Consider the following 21,275-nt stretch of genomic DNA (forward strand, 5'->3'; position numbering starts at 1 on the left):
CCCCAATCAGGGAGCTGACACACATGGCACAGCAGACCTCTTGTGTCTCGCCCACTGCTTCCCCTCAGCAGTGGATGTCAGTGGATCCACCTGTTTTGCTCCCCACTCTGTCTCTGGTGAATTCCCTCATCCCCCCACCTCTGGACAACATCCAAATCTTGTGTGCATAAATAAATCTATCTTTAAAAATAAAATAAACATACTTTCTAAGCAGTGTAATAAGGTCTATTAAAAATGTTAATAGTTAACATTTCAGTTAGTTACTGAACAACAAATTCTTTGTACAAATATCAATTTTTATAAAAATATTTAAATTACATATCCTGATACATTTTAGTAACATTTATTAGCTGATCATAATATAAACTAGTATGTAGTAGGAACTTGAAATATCTAATTGCATTGTTTTATTATTTTGATAGAGATTTTTTTTATTTTTTTTATTTTCTGTTTTTACAGCATTTTTCATTTTTGTACAATTCCACTCCTTGGTATCTACCCAAAGGACACAAAAACATTAATTCAAAAGGAAACCTGCATGCCTATGTTTATTGCAGCACTAGATACAGAGATTTTCTTAGTCATAGAATGATTGCCTTTATCAAGAAAGTCATATAATAAAATTTTACATATCTCAGAATCCTAAGGATTTTTTTTATTTACTTTTTATGTTATGACAGAGAGAAAAGAAAAACACAATAATGTACTTTAGATATCTTTAAAAGAATGGCTTTTGAGAAAACTATTATTTTATTGCATTTAAACCCCAAGGACCAAGCACTGATGTTTGCAAATGAACATGCACACATGTATGCACTTCTTTTATTTGAAGAAATTTTAACCTAAAAATAGATTATTTTATCAACAAAATTCAGTTTACTATTTATATTTGATAACTGAATAACTGCCTGGAATACGCACATATGGAATATTCCATAATGGAGTGTTGAAAACCCACTGCGCCTAGCGGCTGTCTTATCAGGAATATGTGAATCTGGACTGAAATAGCTCTCTGTCCTCTAGTAATTCACTGTCCTTTAGCTTGTGTTTCTTTTCTTTTTTTTTTTTTTAAGATTTATTTATTTACGATTTAAGAACTGGGGTGTAGACTAGAGGTTCGGGAGGTGAGAGGACTCACCAGAGACAGAGTGGGGAGCAGAACAGGCAGAATGACTGAAATCCACTGCTGAGGGGAGCACCGGACAAGACAGGAGAGGTCTCCTGCGCCATGTGGGTAGCTCGCTGGCCGGCTATCGAACTCGTGCTGCAGTGGCTGTGGGCAGCTTCATAGAGCTGAAGTTTAACCCCTGTGCCACCAGGGAGGCCCCTAGCTTGTGTTTATTTCCTCATAGTGTGTATCACTCTGTGACATTATCTTATTTATCCATTTGCTCGTCAGTCTTCCTGCCCCGCCCCACTCAAAAGTAAAGTATTTGCCTCAGATGAAATATGCAGTTTTCATGAAACGTAATTGTGGTTCTACCAACTTTAAGTCTCTTAATTATTATGTGTGATGTGCTGATTTTTTTTTCTGGTACAAAGCAGTATATAAACAATAAAACATGTTTTGAAATGTAAGAAAAAATGAGGTCATTCTTGTGCATGAGGCTTTATTTATTCCTGATATTTATTGGAAGAAATAAAGATGATGGGGAAAATATATTTTTTTTGAAGGGAGTAGCTGTGAGTAACCATTAACTCTTAAATTTCCTCTCCATTACTGATCCATAACCATGTAATTAAAAATATTATCGAAATGTAGATGGTAAAAATATAAAGAAAATGGAATTCACGTTATTCAGGGATTTCTTCTCCAGCAATGAGTGTACTAAATTATGGCTTAAGTGGGGGAGGAAATGCTTGTTTATATTTTTAAGATGCTTCCTAAAAGGTGGAAATAATCTAAACTGCTAAATCTATAGGGATGAACCAGTTGCCAAGAAGCAATTGTTATTTAAACATCATTAATACACTGTATGATTGTTTCTCAATTTAATCACTTTGGTCAAAGGATGAAGCTGGCTAACTGGTAACTGAGAACTCAGAAGTTGCTTGTCTATTATTGGAAATTCTAATACGCATGTTTCAAGTTCTCACAAGTTTTGTGCTCAAATTTAATTTTTTTACGTTTATCATCAGGAAAAATAAAGGATATTAATGGGCTACACTGGTTATTGCTATAAAATGGCATTAGACAAATATGTTAAATATTCATGAAAATCTTTATTTCCCTTAGGTTCCAGCTAGCAAAAGTTGCTGAGAGAAATAAGTCACCAAAGGAGGGAAATATAACACAGTTCAGATAATCACAGGAGTTATAAACAAAGGCAGTTGACATTAATATTTAAATGAGAAAAATTCCCTGTGGAGGTTTAGATGAGCTACAGGCACAATCTGTAAAATCACTTGGCTAACTGATCATTAGTTATGTTCTAGACCAGGGGAGTATATATTAATGTAACTCCATCCTCTACTCTATTTTTCTAGTCCAATAATTTGTCTAATGTAATAAATACAGCTATTACACATTCCCTGTGAGGAAAAATCATCCCCATTAGAACCTGATGTTTTTATTATCTGTAAGGGAGCATTCAATATAAATAAATGTGATAGGAAAGTTTATCACTTCTTCCAAAATTTTGTGTTGTATATTAAATAAATTCTAATGAAAATTTTATTATTATTATCAATAACCAGGAATATATCCATCTGACCTTTTTACAGATATTCATCCATCAATAATTTTATTATGAGATTTTTGAGTTGGAGTTTACTTGCTTTTTTTGCCGGTCTGCTTTCTCTGCTTTTGAACACTGTTCTTTATGTCAACAGGGCATTCTTTAATGAAGAAACGTCAGAGCTGCTAGACACACCTCGACGCGGGAGCCTAGTGACCAAGGATGGCTTCTGCCTGGAAACTAATTCTGTTCCTGTCAGTCACTGGATGTCTTTCAGGTACGTTCTGTCTTATAGATCAAGTAACAAAAATATATAAAGGTCTTTATTTCAGAATATTCTCATGTGTTCACTTAAATTTAGATCAATATTCATACTTCCCTACAAAAGAAATAGAAAACAATGCTTAAATCTCCATTAGCTTTGCAGAAAGTCATATTCAAGTCAATATAATAAAGTATTCAGAACAATACTATATAAATGTTAATAAAATCAATATCCAATCTAACCATTGTCAGCCTTTAAAAGATTTGTTTTTATATATGCATACATTTGCATAAAATGCAACCAATAACAGAATAACAGGTAACTATAAAACATTTATTTTGATGCTAAAATTCACCATTTAAAAACAGAATGATAGAGACATAGAGTCACATTGTCTTTTTTTAAACACACACACACACGGACACACACACACACACTCATCTCAGACATTTTGTAACATAATATAATTTCCTGGTTATCTCAGCTTTTCTGACTTTGTTTTGAGCAATCTTGTCCATGTCTTGGTTTAAAATGATATTTTTTTACTCTAAACTACGCAAAGTAGTTTGGTCTCTGGAATAACACTATCATAAGGCTAAGAATTATGATTTCAGGGCCTTTTTTTGCTTTAATGTAAGAAATTAAATGGTCATGATGATGCACATGCTTGTAAAGGTAACATTTACACACGATCAGATTCAACCCATGACTATTGCGTAGTCACGTGCCTACCAGCAGTGTGCAGTCAGCCATGCATCATATGTGAATCTTATTTATATGAACAAGGTAATCCTCCACCACTTAGATTGGGCTCAAAAACATCATGTGAATTCAAAGGCATACGTTTATAAACAGATATAGAATCACTATGTCAGTCATGATGTGTTCCAATGTGTAACTCTAATGTATTTACAAAAACAGCATGGAGAAGGCATAGAGTAGGTGTTGATCACAATTGCTTGCAGAAAAAATAGGTTGAAAAAGACATGAAAGGTTGGGAAGAGACCTTTATAAAGTGTTCATAGAAATATTTGTGAAAACCCAAGGGGAGCGAATAGTTTTCAGTTAAATGGAAACCATTGGCCCCTCAATATTATGGCTTACTAAGAACGTTTAAGTAGTCTTCATATATTTTTCCTATCTTATCTTCTTCTTGTGCAGTAGTAAATCTTTCCTGCTGCTCTAACTTGTTCTATTTTAACTTCTCATCGTTCACTTGTACTCGTAAACTGACAGCATAGAAGAAGGGTTGCAAGGTAAAATAAAGGAGGCCCACTTAAATTTATATTTCAAGTGGATAGCGAATAATTGGTTTATGTGTATGTATATAATAGTATGTCCCATGCAATATTTTATTTTATTTTACCTAACTGAATATAAATGTTGCCTTTATATTTAGTTTTTAATTGATAATACTAAGTTGAGGGAGAATGATAGTTTGTAATATCACTCTAAAGTTTTATTTTCTTATACTGGTCAACATGATCATGTCAAATAAAGTCATTAGTCATTTTAAAGGAGATAGTACAATGTGGATGTGAAAAGTTAAAAACACGCAGCTTGAACTGCTATTCATATGGTCAAATTCCCAACTCCTAAGGGAATCAGATGGTCATCTTTCCATGGAGTAAAATGACATACTGGAAGACAGAACTAATGAAGCTGAGTTTGGAAATAAATTGCTGTTCAAATATAATATAAGACAAATCAGAAGGAAAAGTTAAAAACAAGACAGTGCTACATTTTTCGTGGAAATTGATTTTTAATTATCTCCATTTATTATGAAGCACGCATGTTGTTTTTATAAAAATATTCTTTTTACATAAATGTTTAAAATGAAATTGATTAGTACTTGAAATATTTGCTATCAGTGGTAATTCAAAAGTTTTTCTCACCTTCAACTCCTTATTCTATCAAATTATTCAGGAGAGATAAACCCTCTTCTGCTGCTGTTACTTGGTAATACATTCAATATTTATTTCATGATTTTTTTATTTTTTTAGTTTGCTTTGCTTATTACCTTTATTTATAGGACATATTTAGTACAGTGGGTTGATTGCTCATACAAATAATGCAAGTACTTAAGCTAGAAGTCATGAGTCTTTTTAATGCTCTTTCTGCATACTGAAGTCCCCAACTCTTACCCATTATCACATGCAATACTCTCGCCTACTTCTGATTAATTTTTTTCTAATTTATCTCTGCGTAGAATTGGGGTATAGGCCAGAGGTTTTGGGGGTTAGAGGATTCACCACAGAGTGGGGGACTGGCAGATTTACTGAAATACACTGCTGAGGGGAACAGCAGGAGAGACAGGAAAGGTCTGCTGCGCCATGTTGGTCAGCTCCCTGGCCGGGGATCAAACTCAGGCCGTAACAGTAATAGTGCTGAGACTTAGCCCCTAGGCCACCAGGGAAGCCCCCTATAACCTCCAACTCCCAATGTGAGAGCATCCCACCTTTCTCCATTCACTGTCTTAACTGCTCAATTCCATATAGAGTAGTTTCAGCATTCTAACATGGGGGAATGCTGTATGAACTCATGTTTAACTTGATAGAGATATAGATACCTATTGCTATATATACATGTCTAGGTGCACAAACATACATGTGCTTGCTCAGGCATCCGAGATGACTTAAAACAAGGTACTGCAATAGAAACCAAAAAGTGCTAAGATCTTGGTTTTTAATACCATTCTCCAATTCAGGGAATCTGCAATAGGACTGGGGCAGGATACCTATCTGAGTAGTCTAGAGTGCCGTGTAGTATTCAGTATGTAAGGAGGTGCTAAAAGAAATTAGCTAATGGTCACAAACAATCCACAAGAACCACTGAAAGTATTCTCAACAGCACAAACTCGAGCCAGCAAATAAGAAGTATTGTTGTAACCCAAAGAATGAAATAGATGTCCATAAGTTCATATGGATATAAATGTTTGAAAAAAAAAAAGTGAATCAAAATAATATACAAATTTCCCTCATATATGAAAAAAAAAAAACAGAGATATTTTGCTCTAAAGGAGCTGGAATGTAACTTCCCTTCCTGAAGTATGTGCTGTGCATCTTGACTTGTTTCCAAAGAGTACAGAAAAGAGGGGTAAAAAGAGTAACTTTATAGTAAAGGTAAATGATAAACACTACTTCAGCCAGGTAATATTCAAGGTCAGCATCAACAGTGATAGCATTTGTCATTGATGTGATGTGATTTGAATGACACCTCTCTGCCATCCTCTTTATAACTTTTCTTTTATAAAAAGCCTATATATAACCCCTGCAGGGTTCCCATATGCAGCAAGGGAATGGATAAATCCCGATTTTTAAGCACAGTTCAGCCCTCTGGGTTATGTTTGCTAATGTCTTTTGGGTCAAAGCAAATTGCATAAGCAAATAACTTATTTGGGGTATAGGGAAACAGATTCTGCTTCTTGAGGACAGTAGCTGCAGAAGCACATTGTAAATGATTTATTATTAACTATGGGCATGATGGTGCAGACTAGCTCTCCAAGACTGATGCATCTGCTGTAACTGAAACTGTGTCCTTTGACTAGTATAACTGGTTTACACAAATATATGCTAACAGGGTAGATCTTATTTTTAGTGAATTTATTACAAAATAATGATAATAGCAATAATAAGAGGGCTGGAAGAAAGTTTTGGAGATGAAGGATATGTTTTTGGGATCAATTGTGGTGATGGCTTCTTGGATGTTTGTTTACTTATCTCCAGGCTTACTAAGTTCTACATGTTAAGTATGTGCAGCTTATTCTATCTCAGTCATACCTCAATAAAATTATTTAAATGAGGTATGCATACAGCAATAAGAAATATCTGTAACGAGTGTTGAGCTTGAGCTCTATGATATATTTCTGCAGTTTTTTACATGCAAATGACTACAATGCTATTTTAGTTTATACTAAGGAAAATGGAATGTATCTCTATGTCCTCATTTCAGGCACCATGATAGTAAAAGCAGTGTGATCTGAATTCATTAGCTGAGCTTAAAAACATCAACAGTACAAGTCAATAATATTTTTATCAATATGAAATTAATTAACTTCAACGGAATCTAAGCTTTTTAAAATAGAATGTGTGAAGCCAACTGGGGAACGAATCACAATTACTTTAGCCTAGTTATCAATATGTATGTGACAAAATGCATCAACTTTTCAACTTCTGCTTGTCAAAATCTATGCCATTGTTTTCTTTAACAATGATTCTCCAAGGATATATTATCCTCCAAATATGTATGAATATAGCAATTGGGAGGAAACAATATGGTTCAGGATCTATCTTCTTTGAAATTATAAACATCTTTGCTGACATTCCTTGACTTTTTCTAAAATTCTTTCATTCAATCCCCATGTTTAAATAAACAATAGCAACATAAATTAAAAGGTTTAAATTTCTCCATATTCTATTCATTTGGATATTTTTTATTCATCATACTCCTTTTGCAATGTGACTAGTAATTATCCTAACCACTTTAAAATAAAAGTCTTATCTTAACATTAAGTATAATCTTAATTAGAGAAATGTGTTGCAATAATATTTATTACAAACTGGCTTCTACTGAGAAATTCAGTGAACAATCTGATAAGATATTGAGACTAATGATGATAGTACTTGTTAAAATTGTCATACACAGTATTAATTATTAGTATTTATTAGAAGAGGCTTTAAATCAGTCACTACTAGACTCATCAACATATGATGAATTGTATGAATTTTTTTGAAGATTTATTTGTATGAATTTTTTTGAAGATTTATTTTTTTATTTACTTATGCATACAAGAACTGGGGTATAGGCCAGAGGTGCGGGAGTTAAGAGGATTCACCAGGGACAGAGTGGGGGAGCAGAACAGGCAGATTTACTGAAATCCACAGGAGTAGCAGGGAAACAGGAGAGGTCTGTTGCACCATGTGGGTCAGCTTCCTGGCCAGGGATCAAACTCATGCCATAGTGGCTAGAGACAGCTTGATAGCACTGAGAATTTAACCCCTGCACCATCAGGGAGGCCCCTGTTTGTATTAATATTGCATCCCCCATCACCAGCATGCATTTTCCAGTGTCACAATTGCTTATCAATTTCCCAAAGTTATAAACTTAAGGATAATATTTAACTGACTTTATTCAAACTAAAAATATCTATATACCTCCTAAACTAAAAAAAAAAAAAATCCTTCAGTTTACCAATCTCAGAATTGAAAATAATTTAGAGATTGTGCAATCCAATGCTCATACTCGGACAAGTGAAATATTGTTTATTCTTAGTCAGGGTGTGAGGTTCAGGTAGGCTCTGTGAAGTACGAAGATGGTATCTGATGGGAGAATAATGAGGAGACTGTCTCCTCTGGCAATGCTTTCAACATACCAAGTAACAGGAAGAGACAAGTGAGGGAATCCCTTTGCTCAGAAATAAACTGACCTCTTTGCATAAGTCCATCTAGTTATTTTCTCCTGAATGACTTTCATATGCTGTGATGTAAGCTATATTGCTTTAAAAACAATTACAAAAAGGCATTTTCCCCTCTACTCTGACCCCACTCTCCTCCATGGGGTTCAGTCTATTTTAGTGGACAGGTGACAGTTTGTTCTTTCTGCCAAGAGGAGGATAGACTACTGAACAGAGAATGTCTGTCATTGATAAGCTTATACAAATACTGCTCTTCTTCTCAGGGGCAGTATGGTAAATAGCGCAGAACTTTGCCACCGCCAGCTCACGCAGCCTTAGAACTTTAAAAGGAAAATGAAAACAGAAGTGTTAAAGAAAACAGGTGCCTGGCAACATTAAATCTGACTGGCCTACTGCAGCTGAGAAAGAGAAATGGATGATGGCTCCTGCATGATCATTTTGAAATTATGTATGTGCACACTGTATTGGTCCCCCAGGAAGTCATGATGAAAACAGAGCCCACCTCAATGCAGGGACCCATGTTGGCTCTTATCAGCTGTGCACTGGTGATATTGGACGTGCAATTAATCAGAAGACAATTTAATTTCTCCTTGTCAGCGGGAGAGGGGAGTCAACTGATTTAGTGAGTTGCGTTTGTTGTTTTTATCTTAAAGGCTAAGAAAATGCTAAAAGATATCTAAAGTTATAAGCAATTCCTGGAGTAATATAAAATTAAACCACTGACTAAAGACAGCTTGATTGAGCATACTAGGGAAAAAAAGAGTAAATAAGTGTTCTCAATGTTTTGAAAATTATAGAGATAATTAACTAATTTATAGATCAGCTAAATGTTATTTCTCTTAAATAAAAAGTGGTAAAATATTTTGCCACTGCTGTATAATCAAGGAGTAGGCAATATATATAAATATATATCAAAGTGAATATATATACAACAGATATCAATAGATATCATGAAATATGGTAAGTACCATGGTCGTTGTGGCTTTTTTAAATGGACCAAATCTTGCTGGTATTATTAATTTCAATAATGATACATCTTTACTAATTAAAGTTAATCATGTACACTGGTTGTCTTTATTACTATTAAGTAAAACTCAAAGAGTTCACAATATACCATGTGTCCACAAGAACTTGTGAGCAAATGTTCATGATATCACATTTATGCAGTGATAAACACCTACCATAGTAATGCTCCTGTGAAATATGTCTACTTATTGTGGAGATTGTTTTATTGCTTAGTAATTGCTTATGGCTTCAGTTTCTGGGGAGCTGGCCCTATGTTGCAATTTGAGTAATTCAGCAGCAAAAAAAAAAGCAACTATTATTCTGTATCTCATGAGTTCAAATAGTCCTATAAAATGGAGAGACAGTTATCTTTAGTGAGCTTCCAGGCAAGCTGGACATAATTGAAATGCAGAAGAAATGTAGGGAAAAAATATTCTTCTCCTCTTGATTATAAATAGATTTATAAGTTTTTCAGGATCCAGATACTGAAAATATAGCATGCGTAAAAGTATATGTATCTCTGTGTGTGTGTGTGTGTATATATATATATTTATATATATATGTATATATAAAGCTAGCTGTGAAAATCAAAAAGGGTTAACTGTTGTATGTTGTTTTCTGTTTATTTTAGCTCTTTGGGAAAATCTTATTTTGCTAACCATCAATCAAGTTAACTACAGATTTCTTGAGACTTTGTCAGCTTCTATGTTTGGTGATATTTATTTGCTATAGGTGTCAACTACAATAATGTTCTATTCTAGCATTTGGAAAAAAATTGTCAGTCTAATTTTCATTGTAGCTCTATCACTGCAATTTGTCAGAGAACTTTCTTTATTCCCAATGATCCGTTTATCACGCTGGGTGGATTTAGAGTTTGGTAGAACCACCCAAATGGTCCAGATGAGGGATAAATATAGTTTTAATTTATGATCTGCATATTTTGCAGTTATACTTTTTTGTATTCTTAAGTTTAAAAAAAAAAAAAAAAAGAATGGTCTGTAAAAGCAGAAACAGTGCCTGTTCTATGTGATGTTCCATACAGGATCTAGCACAGCACCTTCTAAAAAGCCTGGGTACCTATTTTTTAAGTGAATTAAATTAAATAATTGTTTGATTTGTTTCTTCTGTTAAGAGCAACATAAGCTTTTTCTGTTTATAGCAATTTCTGGTGTGACCATCCAAAAAGGATGAAACTTTTGGATTCCTAATATGAAACATTCCGATGTTTTTCAATACCAAAAACTAATCTGAGCTTTCTTTGCAAGTCCTGGAATTCCGGGCTAAGGGGAGGAGCGGACCCAGTGGATTAGGGTGAAGGCTTATGGGTTATTTAGTGTAGGGCATGAGGCGATAGCATATATCTGCAAAGGTATGAGTCAACACCCCTAAATTATAACTAGCACTGTAAACCAATGACACCTCCATAAAATAATAATGAACATATAAAATAATTTTAAAATGCCAGTTTTCTTAGATTAATTTAGGGGACTGTGAAAATAACCAGTAAAAATGAAATAAAAATAAAATAAAAAGGAAGGAGAGAAGAGGAGATGGAGGATGAGAAATAAATTAAAGAAAAAGAAACAAAAGCTAAACTCTTTGAACAGTCAGCATGTGCTAGTTAGTGCTCAGCCTCATACGCTCATTTCCACTCAGCACAGACCCTGGTAGACTCTGGCTTCAGGAGGCCTGCTGCACATGCCTCTCTACTCGCTCCTCTGTGGTAATTCAAAGAGCTCAGCCAGTGGATAATGACATTAATGGCCTCGAGCTATTTTGGTTTAATGCCTGAAATGAAAGAACGATTTCAACCTGGCTCCTGGATCCATATTTGCTCCCACATGAACCTGAAGGAATGGTTTTTAAAAATGGATTCAGTAGAACTAGAGATGCAACATTTGTTTCATTTATGTTTCAGTCTGTCCTCTGAAGCATGTTATAGCTATGGATAAAAGTTCATGCAGGCACAGTTATATATGCATACATGCATATGTGTATATATTAGTTTATATATTGTGTGTATGTATGTGTGTGTGTGTGTGTGTATAATTTGCCAGAGATATTGTGTATTGGGCATAGAGATTATAGAAACAAAAGACATTTTAAAAGATATTTTCATTCCCAGTATCATTATCCTAATAAATTCCAAGTATCTTTTAGTCCAATCCATCTGTTAATTTAAATAAGATTAATTCAGTGTCTACTATATATAATTCTAGTCACTAAAGATACATCAGTGTACAAAATAGATAAAACATACTTGTGCTTGAGGAACTCAAACTGTAGGGGAAAGGTAGATAACTCAGCAAAAAAGAAATAATATGAGATCTGAGAGGGATCATCCCCATTAAATTTAGGAACGGGAAAGGCATAATAAGTGGTGATGGGGCAGCAAGGTGTTAATTACATAGGATGTTCACAAAAGCTCATTCTAAAGAGTTTTCTGAGTAAAGACCTGCCAAATTTGGAAAAACAAGCAATGTGAATGGAGGAGTGTTTTAAGAGTAGACAAAGGCAAGTGTCAACACCCTCAAGTTGTTTACTTTTTTGCAGAAGAGCCAGTATAGAAAAGACGGAAGTACCTATATTGCCAAAGAGTATATGACAAGAAGAGTAACAAGAAATGAAATGGACAAGCAATGACTAGATCGCACTATAAGCACAGGAGAAATGCAAGTTGACATCATGTTAAAAGATCATGCCAGATACCTTATGGAAGTACATTATAGAGCTGGGATAAGAATGTAAGCAAGGGGAATAGGTGAGATGCTATTGCAGTAGTGTGGGAGACAGATGGCTACAAGGATTTGTTTAGCTGAGGTACCACTGCATTATAACATTATGTAAATTCCAGGTGTTTCGTGTAGAGAACCAGCATGTATGTGCAGCTATTCAGTGTCTATTTACTGGCTTCAGTGGGAGTCAGCTGGCAGGTGCTTACCAGCAAAGAGTTAGCATGATCTCCCACTGTGTTAACAACATGTGGAATAAGGAAGAGGTTAGATCTGGCTTGCAGATGTCATGATGGCCAAAACTGTGTTTTCAGTTCCATGTTGATCATATCTTGGTAATGATAATACTCCATAGAGAGAGAGAGCAAGGTAAGGAAAACATGAAACCATTTTGTAATTGAAGTGACAAAAAGCATGAAGGAATGAGAACTAAATTAAAGCCCAGCAATGTTGAAAGACTCTTTTCACCAAAGGTTCATGTGGGACTTATCTCTTCTTGCAAGGTCTTCCCTGAATTAATAGAATGACTTTTGCTAACCAAAGAGTAAAATATTTAGAACTCCAAGGTATGGATGTTTTAGGAGAAACAGGCAAAAAGGTTTTCTGTGATCTGGGTATATATCCTGGGTCATACTTCATAGATTGCCTCTTTTATATCCAGAGTAGCAGTAATTACTTCTTTTTTTTTTTAAAGATTTATTTATTTATTTATACAAGCACTGAGTACAGTCAGAAGCACGGAAGGGTGAGAGAATTCACCAGAGCCAGAGTGGGAGCAGAGCAGGCAGAAGGACCAAAGTACACTGCTGAGGAGAGCAGCGGGTGGCAGGAGAGGTCTGGGCAACATGTGGGACCCTCCTCCGGTGGCCGGGGAGCAGCCGGGGATTGAACTGGCGCTGCAGAGGCTGTGGGCAGCTTCGCAACCCAGCGCTCAACCGCTGCGCCACCGGGGAGGCCCAGTAATTACTTTTAATTGCAGATACTGAGAGCTGAGCTTTGTACATTCTCTAATAACAAGCAACTATAATTTTATGGAATAAAATAAGATACAAAACTTTGAATAAAGTAACTGCTTTTCTTAATGTACCATACATAGATGTAATTTTCTGTTTCCTACACTCTTGTTCAGATGCATCAGCCTGTTTTTCCCATAGCAAGGAAGGAAATGACATGTGGCAAAAAGGATTCTCAGCTCAAAAGACAGATTTCCTGAAGTTTAATATTACATTCAAAGGCTGTCTTTAAATAGCTAAAAGTTTGTCATATATAAGCAGCTTAATCTTCACATAAAAAAATCCAAAGGGACAAAGCAAGTAAAGTATAGAGAAGTGAGCGGAAGAATTAATTTTCTAAAAAGATCATTCTAAGCAGTCGGAGTTGCTCGATGATAAAACTGACTCTCTCAAGAGAGTCTGTCAGTTCTCTAGAAAGAAAGTTCAAGCGTGAACTAAATGATCATTATGTAAGATGATTTTAGCATCAAAGGGCTTACCCAGTCAGATGATAGAAGTGTTTTTCCCCTAATCCTTAGATCTATGATGTTATATGGTGAACTTTAAGAACACAAGGTTTTTTTTTTAATATATATTTTTAGTAAGAGGGAATGTTTAATAATAGGGGATTACTGAATGAGAGAACTGTAAAGCATCAAAGGTAGAAGAACTGAGAGTCGAAAGCATAGGTGGAGGTTAGAAACAATGCATAAATATATCCATGAACTCACTTATTGGATATGAGGATGAAAAAGGAGAGAATAAAAGATTCTCCTGTCTGTTGTTTTGAGCCAGCATGTGGCTGAAGAGTGGAGCCAACAATACCAATACAGGCAAAAAAGGAGAATAGTTTGAAAATAAAGAAGGCAAAATACCATGTAGTATTGAACTTTAGAAGTAAGTAGTAGTGTCAAATAAAATGAAGTGAATTTGGTAGAAAAATTAATGCATTAGAATATGTTTTTCTTTGTGGAGCATGATGTTGCAAAATTTTATTTTGGATTCCAGCCAAGGAAAATTGTTTTTTAAAGTAGTAAAATGGAACTGATTATAGAATAGCCTTTTAATGAACTCAGATGATTCTGTTCTAAGAATCAATTTTGCTTGTTTGAACATTATTTTAAATACAGGTTTCTAATAAGCATCCAGAAATATTTCCTTTCAGAATGCAAAAGAGCAGTTTTTGGGCAAAATGTTCTCGAATCAGGAGGGCTGTGTTCCAATTTCAACTTTGCCACCAATTGTGGTACATTAAGCAAGTCATCATTTCCTTTTTTTTTTAACGTAGTAGTTTAGGCTACATCATTTTAAATCCTCTCCTATATCCTCATATTGTTTTCCAATCATCAAAATATATTTAATGCTCAAAATTGATAACAAAAACATTAATCATTCCGATATTTGAAAGAATGGTGCTAAACACACCCATGTATTATTTACTAAAATTTGTCCAATATGAACCAGACTAAACAATCAGACACTTGAAAATTTAAAGAAAGTAAGAGAAGTCAAACAAACAAACAAACAAAAACAACTATATAAAGTTGATGGAAGTGATCCAAGTTTCCCCTTCCTATCATTAGGGGAAAGAAAGGTATAGTCACACAAGACAAGAGAACTGTCTGTGGTGACTGGAGTGTCCTCAGGATGAAGAGACTTGCTTTTCACTCCCCAGTTTAATGCTTCCTAACCTGTAGAAATTCAGATGTCCAGCACATGGAGCGTGGTGGAGCAGGGCATGCTGGGAAAATCTTAGGAAATTTCAACATGCCTAGATTTTGAGGGCAGGTTTCTAGGTAGTATAAACCCAGGAAACCAGCCCCTTCTTAAAGTCATGAAGTTGCTAAGAGTAATGCTGGGAGACTGAATGAAATTTAAAGGTCACAGAGGATATACTAAATCATAGCACTTGGAAGAGTAAAGGTTAATGAACTTCTGTGGCACAGAAGTCGATCCTAGGGAGGGAGCCAAGCTTGAGCCATTTTGATGGATTCTGGTTAGTGCTACCTGACAGGAGTAGATGACCTTAGACAAAAGAAAAGGAGAGTAGGCTGCTAGGAGTTCTCTGAGTGTAGACTGGAGAGGGCTACCTGCATAAAACATCAGACAGTAAATTACAACTCTGTGATCTGGGCAACCTGATGGATTAGGGCCGGCTGAGGAAGCATCATGTGTAACCCAGGGGCGAATCAGCATGCACATATCTGCCATGCAGACAGCTGTCGTGACCATATCACGCCAGTGTCACTCACATAAGTCAACTGAGATGCTGTGTTTTTAGCTTTACAACAGTAGTTAAACTATCCACTAGGAGAAGGGAGGAAAATAACAATCACTCCTTTCATTCTATAGCTCTCCTGGCCAGAGGGCAAAACTCAACTCGGGGACGAGGAATGTCAGGTTGAAGTTTGGGTCTAGTCAGAGACAGATATTAATATGAGTCGTATCTTTCAAACATACCTTTTCTAATACCTTAAAAGTGATTGGAAAGCTGGGGACCTGCTGAGAATGGCATCCAGGACTTGAGAAGTGAAATCTGGCAGGAGATGCTTAAAATCAATAATTGGAGAGAAATAAAACTTTTTAGTTCCTGCTATAAACTCATTATATACAGTTGTATATTCCCTCCTTATTGACATATAAGCCTCCTGGTAGCCTTTCATTGGTATCATTCTTTATATAAAAAAGTGTTAAATGCCATTCTGAGTCAGGCGATGTCCTGGACACTATGGATTAAATCAGAGAAATAGGGCATTCCACACAGTGCTCATTCACGGAGGCTGCGGACTTCTGGACTGATGATCAAATCATGAGCCACACTGAGGGAGGGAAAGGACCCTGTCTTTATGGAATCTGGCATTCTTTATATCAATCATAGTTTCATTCGAGGTCATTCTTGGACCTTCTCCTGGCACCTTTCATACCAAAAGACTTCAAGAGACAGGTTTTGAATGGTATTGAGGGTATTAGGATGGTGGCAAGATTAGAGTGGTACATTACAGCAGAGAGAAATGTACTCCCATTTTGTGCACAGCTCCCCAGCTCTGCCTACTTGGTGTCTGTTGTCACATTACTAAGTTCTTGCCCAATTCCCCTCAAGCGCTCACATTCCATAACCATATGTTCTGAATGGACTCTTTACACTTAGGAAAATAAATTGAGAGTCTATGACTTGCAGATGTACAAATGATTAATCTTAATGTTTGGAAAAAGCATGAAATCCAGAATAAATAGATGTTTTTATGAGATTAATGTGCAGAGTTATGACATTTATGTTTCTACTAGGCTTATTGCTGTAACTTATGTCAATACAGTAGTTTGTTATAGAATGTTATGATTTTCCTTTAATTAAAAAACATGAGTGGCAGATTTTTTTTTCTCTTTTAAAAGAGAAAATAAAAAATCTATTCTCAGTGTAATAAATAAAATAAGATTAAATAGAATATTCAACATAGCCCATGGGAGTATCACATGATAATAACTGTAGACATATATTCAAAACAAGGTTTGAACAGTCCCTCAGTTGTTGCTTCTAAAATATTTAAAGATGATTTTTGCATTCCTAAAAACTTTTATAGTGATGAATTAATTCCCAAAGGTTTGCATTATGTTCATTCATTTTTGTTATAAAAAATGGCAATAATCATAGAATTAATCTTGTGAAGTAGGTCAAAGAATTCTTTTTTTTTAAATTTTTTTTTTAATAAAGAGGCATGTGTTTTTATTTATTTATTTGTTTTGTTTATACATGCACTGGGTACAGTCAGAAGTGCAGGAGGGTGAGAGAATTCACCAGAGCCAGAGCAGGGAGCAGAGCAGGCAGAAGGACCGAAGTACACCCTGAAGGGAGCAGCGGGCGGCAGGAGAGGTCTGCGCACCATGTGGGACCCTCATCCGGTGGCCGGGGAGCAGCCGGGGATCGAACCGGCGCCTCAGAGGCTGCAGGCAGCTTCGCAACCCAGCGCTCAACCGCTGCGCCACCAGGGAGGCCCAAATTCTTTACTGGTATTGAAGGCAGTGAAAAAGATACGATTCCTATACCAAGTGTTCTGTACTGAGTTACTCCAATTAGTTTTCAACTGTTAATTCTAAAATTCAATATTGAAATTATTCAGTTTTGTTCTCTTTTACAAAAAAAAATACATGGTGTATCTTCAGGTCATTTACTCTACCCTAAAATTGCCTTAATATTCTTCTACTTGAACAATAACTGAACTCCTTTCCTCCTAGCTTGCCGTGTTTTAGTCATACTGACCTTGGCTACTCCTATATTTCTAGTACTTGACTTCTCAAAGTGAGTCATAGAGAACAGAATCGTAGAGATACTTCAGAGAGTCACGACATCAAAACTATTTTATTATTATATAAATATATTGCTGAGTCCTTTCACTGCATTGGTATTTTTGCAGGTGCAGCAGAAGCAATGAGCAGCACAATGGTGAGCCCTGGCTCAGTATAGAGAGAGGCATCGAATAGTGCTAAGTACTATTTAAAATCTAGTTTCATCAAATACTGGATGTTACCACTTATATGTGGAATATATGGAAATCAAACAAAGAGCTAGATCAAGCCAACCCAAGAACTAGCTCTAGAAAGTTGACTATAGAACTGAGGCTACCAGAGTAAGAACAAAGTGCAGAGGGAGCATAATAGGCTATGATGATGGACTGTAGGTATTTTGGTGGTAGGTGCAGTGTGGTTACAACACCTGAAGCAGGTGTTCCTATAATTCTAACACACAAACAATAGCCTAATCCAATGTTACCTCAACAAAATCAATCAATCAGTCAAGTCTCACTCCTAAGGTCCTTGATGGAACCATACAAATATCAATTGTATTAAATAAACCCTGAATGCCCATCTTTTAATCATTAATATGGCAGAATAGGGCATATGCACAAAGAACTGCTGCAATAAGAGGTAGGATACTTACTTCAGGAAAACTGAAGGATGCTTGCTTCAGGAAATCTTGTGTTTTTGTTGGTGATGTGATTGAGTTCTGAGACAAACTTCATTTTGTCATGGATACATGGTAAAAGGAGCGACAGACAAATTGTGGTTCAACTTCATATACTGACAGATAATTTTTAAAAATGTACTAAGTGGTTTGCCATTTCAAGGGATATAGCTGGCACATATCTGTTGTCATAATAATGCATTGAGGGCTTATTACAGTTTTAAACAAATTAATACGTGTTTTTAAATTTCTTAATTTAATTTTACATGAGTCCTAAAAATCAAAAGATTGAGATCAACTTATTTACTAAAGAATGGAGCACACTGTAGACACTCAAACATACCTGTTCATTGGAAGTAGCAGGATACGGACTGGAAAAGTAGTCAAATGTACACTGAAGAAAATCATATCTGTAAACTCGTGTAACCTATGATAGTAGGTTGTGAAGTAGGTCAGAGAATTTATGAAGAATTGATACAGAAATGATAAAAAATTTGGACTCTATCCCATGTCAATTACTGATATAAGTGAGTTATCAGAATTAAAAATTTCCAGAGTGACAATGGCAAAGGTAAAATAATTGTTCATTTTCTTTATTCCCATATTCTTTCCTGTGAACTCGCTTAGTTATCAAGTTAGTTATATTTTTTCTATTATGTATAACACATCATTTATCCTATCCTTTCTGTTTCTATGTATTTAATTAATTCAGTCTTAAACCATTCAATATCTAGTCTGCTAATTTCTCTCTTTTTTTTTTTTTTTGTGCCATCAGCCCTTATTTGGGCTGTCAATCCATTCTAAAGTCTGTGAAGGGAGTAACCCACTCAACACCAGTCTGGTGACATACTATGAACCCTTAAATCCAATCATATATAAGATAACCTTTAGTGTTAAGCAACATTAGGATGATAAACTTCTCAACATAATGGCCAAAGGTCAATAAAATCTACTTTAACCATGAACTTTTCTTATAACATGCTCTCTAACTGAAATAACCACAGGCCTTGCCTCATCAGTGCCATCATCTTTACTCTCATGTACACACACCCACAAATGTGCATGTATATAGCATACATCTAAGTAGATCTCATGTGTAATTTTAATGGGTGGTGGGAGCATATATATTTGCATGCATGTGTGTGTGTATATATATATGCATGTGTGTATGGATCACATTAATTATTTATAGGTCCTCATTAATACGTCTTGTGTAATGTAAACAAAATAAATGAATGTGTGTGTGAATAGGTAGATCTAAGATGAGGGCAAGAGAGTATACAAAAGGGAAAGGAAGATAAACATTAAGATGTAGTCTCCTGCACAGAAGTCTGACTTAGCATTTCCTCTTACCAACTGTGGGAATACAGTGTAGAGACTAGGCCTTGGAATAAATCCAAACCTCAAAGGGTTGACTGAATTACAAATTGATCTAATTCTGGTGGCCAAGGCAGAATTAGTAGCCCGGGAGAGAAACATTAGAAGCATTACTGAACATTAATCAGGCTCATTGGTTGGAATGTCAGCCCTCAGCAGTGTCACACATGTTCACAAAATATATGCAAAATCTGTGTGGTTGATGACAACAATTACACATTTGTTGACTACCTTTCTTTAAAGTTGGGGAAAAGTAACTCATCCAGCAAAATTTGCCCCCAAAGCCATAAGATTTTAACAAATACACATCAGAATAAAATATAATACTCAAAATCAGAGCATCATAAAATGCTACGCATGTAACTGTCTAGTAAAACTGCATATGTGCATCACCTAGGCAGAGAATCATCAATAAATGTCTAGTAATTTGCAAAGTCTCATTCACCAACTATTTCTAAATAAGCAAAATTCAATCACAGTTCAAATTAGCTACTTTTGAAGTTCACATTATATATTAAGAACTATTTAGTATCAACAAACAAGAAGATTACTGTGGCTATCAAGAAAGTGACCCATAAAGGAGAGGTTTGTAAGGGTAATTCTGATTCTATGCTTCTGGCACTAGAGTGGAGGAACTGTTGAAGAAGTTTATTGAATGCCTCAAGGATCTCCCTGTGGAATACATCTCAGAAACACAACTCCACTTGCTGACATAAGGAGGATAAACATTTTTTGTGAGAAAATATACATGCAAAGGATCTGAACATAGATCCTATGTGGCATAGGCTAACACAGAAGGGGAACTAGCTGAAAGAAACAATGTTTCTCATAAAAGAGGCAGAAAGTCAGTAGCAGATTAGCTGGGGTGTAGGGGGTAGTTCCTTGAAAAGAAGACCCACTGATCAGTTAGTAGATAACATTAAGAAAAACATTTTTATGATATTTGACACCAAAGAGGAGCCTCTCTCTCTGTAATTAGTTTTGGTAATCATATGTATAGTTGCATTAGATGGTGTGCAAGTCATCTCTTTTGAAACACTGCCTGGAGAACTTTCAATCTGCATGTAGGAGAGGTCTTACTGTCTCAAGTTGGCAGTCACTTGCAGGTAATATAAGGATTTTGCTTAAGGAAAAACAATAAAGGAAATAAAAAAACAGTGGTCAGTTTTAAAAATGGCAGGGGAACTCTCTTGACATAATGAAATTGATTTGTAGCAAAACACTTCGATAGACTGTTTTGGTTTTTAAGAATATGTCTAATGCTGGCCAAAATGGGACGTTAAGAGACAGAAAGAGGTGAATGTTTCTGCATAATAAAGTGTAGGCATTTTTTTAATTATCATTTTCTTTCAGACAACCTAGAGAAGGAAAAAGCAGAGAAGCACAATAGAACAATAGGACAAGAACCGAAGGGAGATACTTGGCTAGTGAGGAAGTCTTGGGACTACTAACCTTGCCCCATTGCCAACAATTAAAAGCTAAAGATTATATGCACCATATATAATCACTTTATCTAAGTGATATTTTGTAGATGTCAAGGCAAAAGAGCAGTTTCATATGTGTAGCATCATATTATATATAATATATATGTATATATACATGCATATACATGTATGTATATTTAAAATTATACACCATTTAAAATGATTGTTTCATTTCAGAAGAAATTAAAAATAAAGAACATTGTCATGGATAAATTTAGGGATTTGGTGGAACTAGGACTTTGGAACAAGATGTAATACTATGATACTAACCCCCAGTGAGCAAGCAGAAATTTTCAGAGAGCAGGGGGTGGGGTGCAGCTAGGAGAATTTAAACTTTCTGCTCTGCTTAGGGTGGGTCTTCCAGCCATTTAA

General features: G+C 35.5%; 1 protein-coding gene across 3 annotated transcripts in view; it reads left to right on the forward strand.

The window, feature by feature from the left end:
• Positions 1-2,900: 2,900 nt before the first annotated feature.
• CNTN5 (contactin 5) overlaps positions 2,901-21,275 on the forward strand; it is a gene marked incomplete at both ends in the record, with an annotated part of 519,573 nt that continues 501,198 nt past the window's right edge. For all 3 annotated transcript variants that reach the window (XM_084251216.1, XM_084251217.1, XM_084251218.1), the window contains one exon: positions 2,901-2,955. In XM_084251216.1, the coding sequence (XP_084107342.1) occupies positions 2,901-2,955 (55 nt within the window). The remainder of the gene's footprint in view (positions 2,956-21,275) is intronic.

Source organism: Talpa europaea (assembly GCF_964194135.1).
Source record: "Talpa europaea genome assembly, chromosome: 12".
Lineage (NCBI taxonomy): Eukaryota > Metazoa > Chordata > Mammalia > Eulipotyphla > Talpidae > Talpa > Talpa europaea.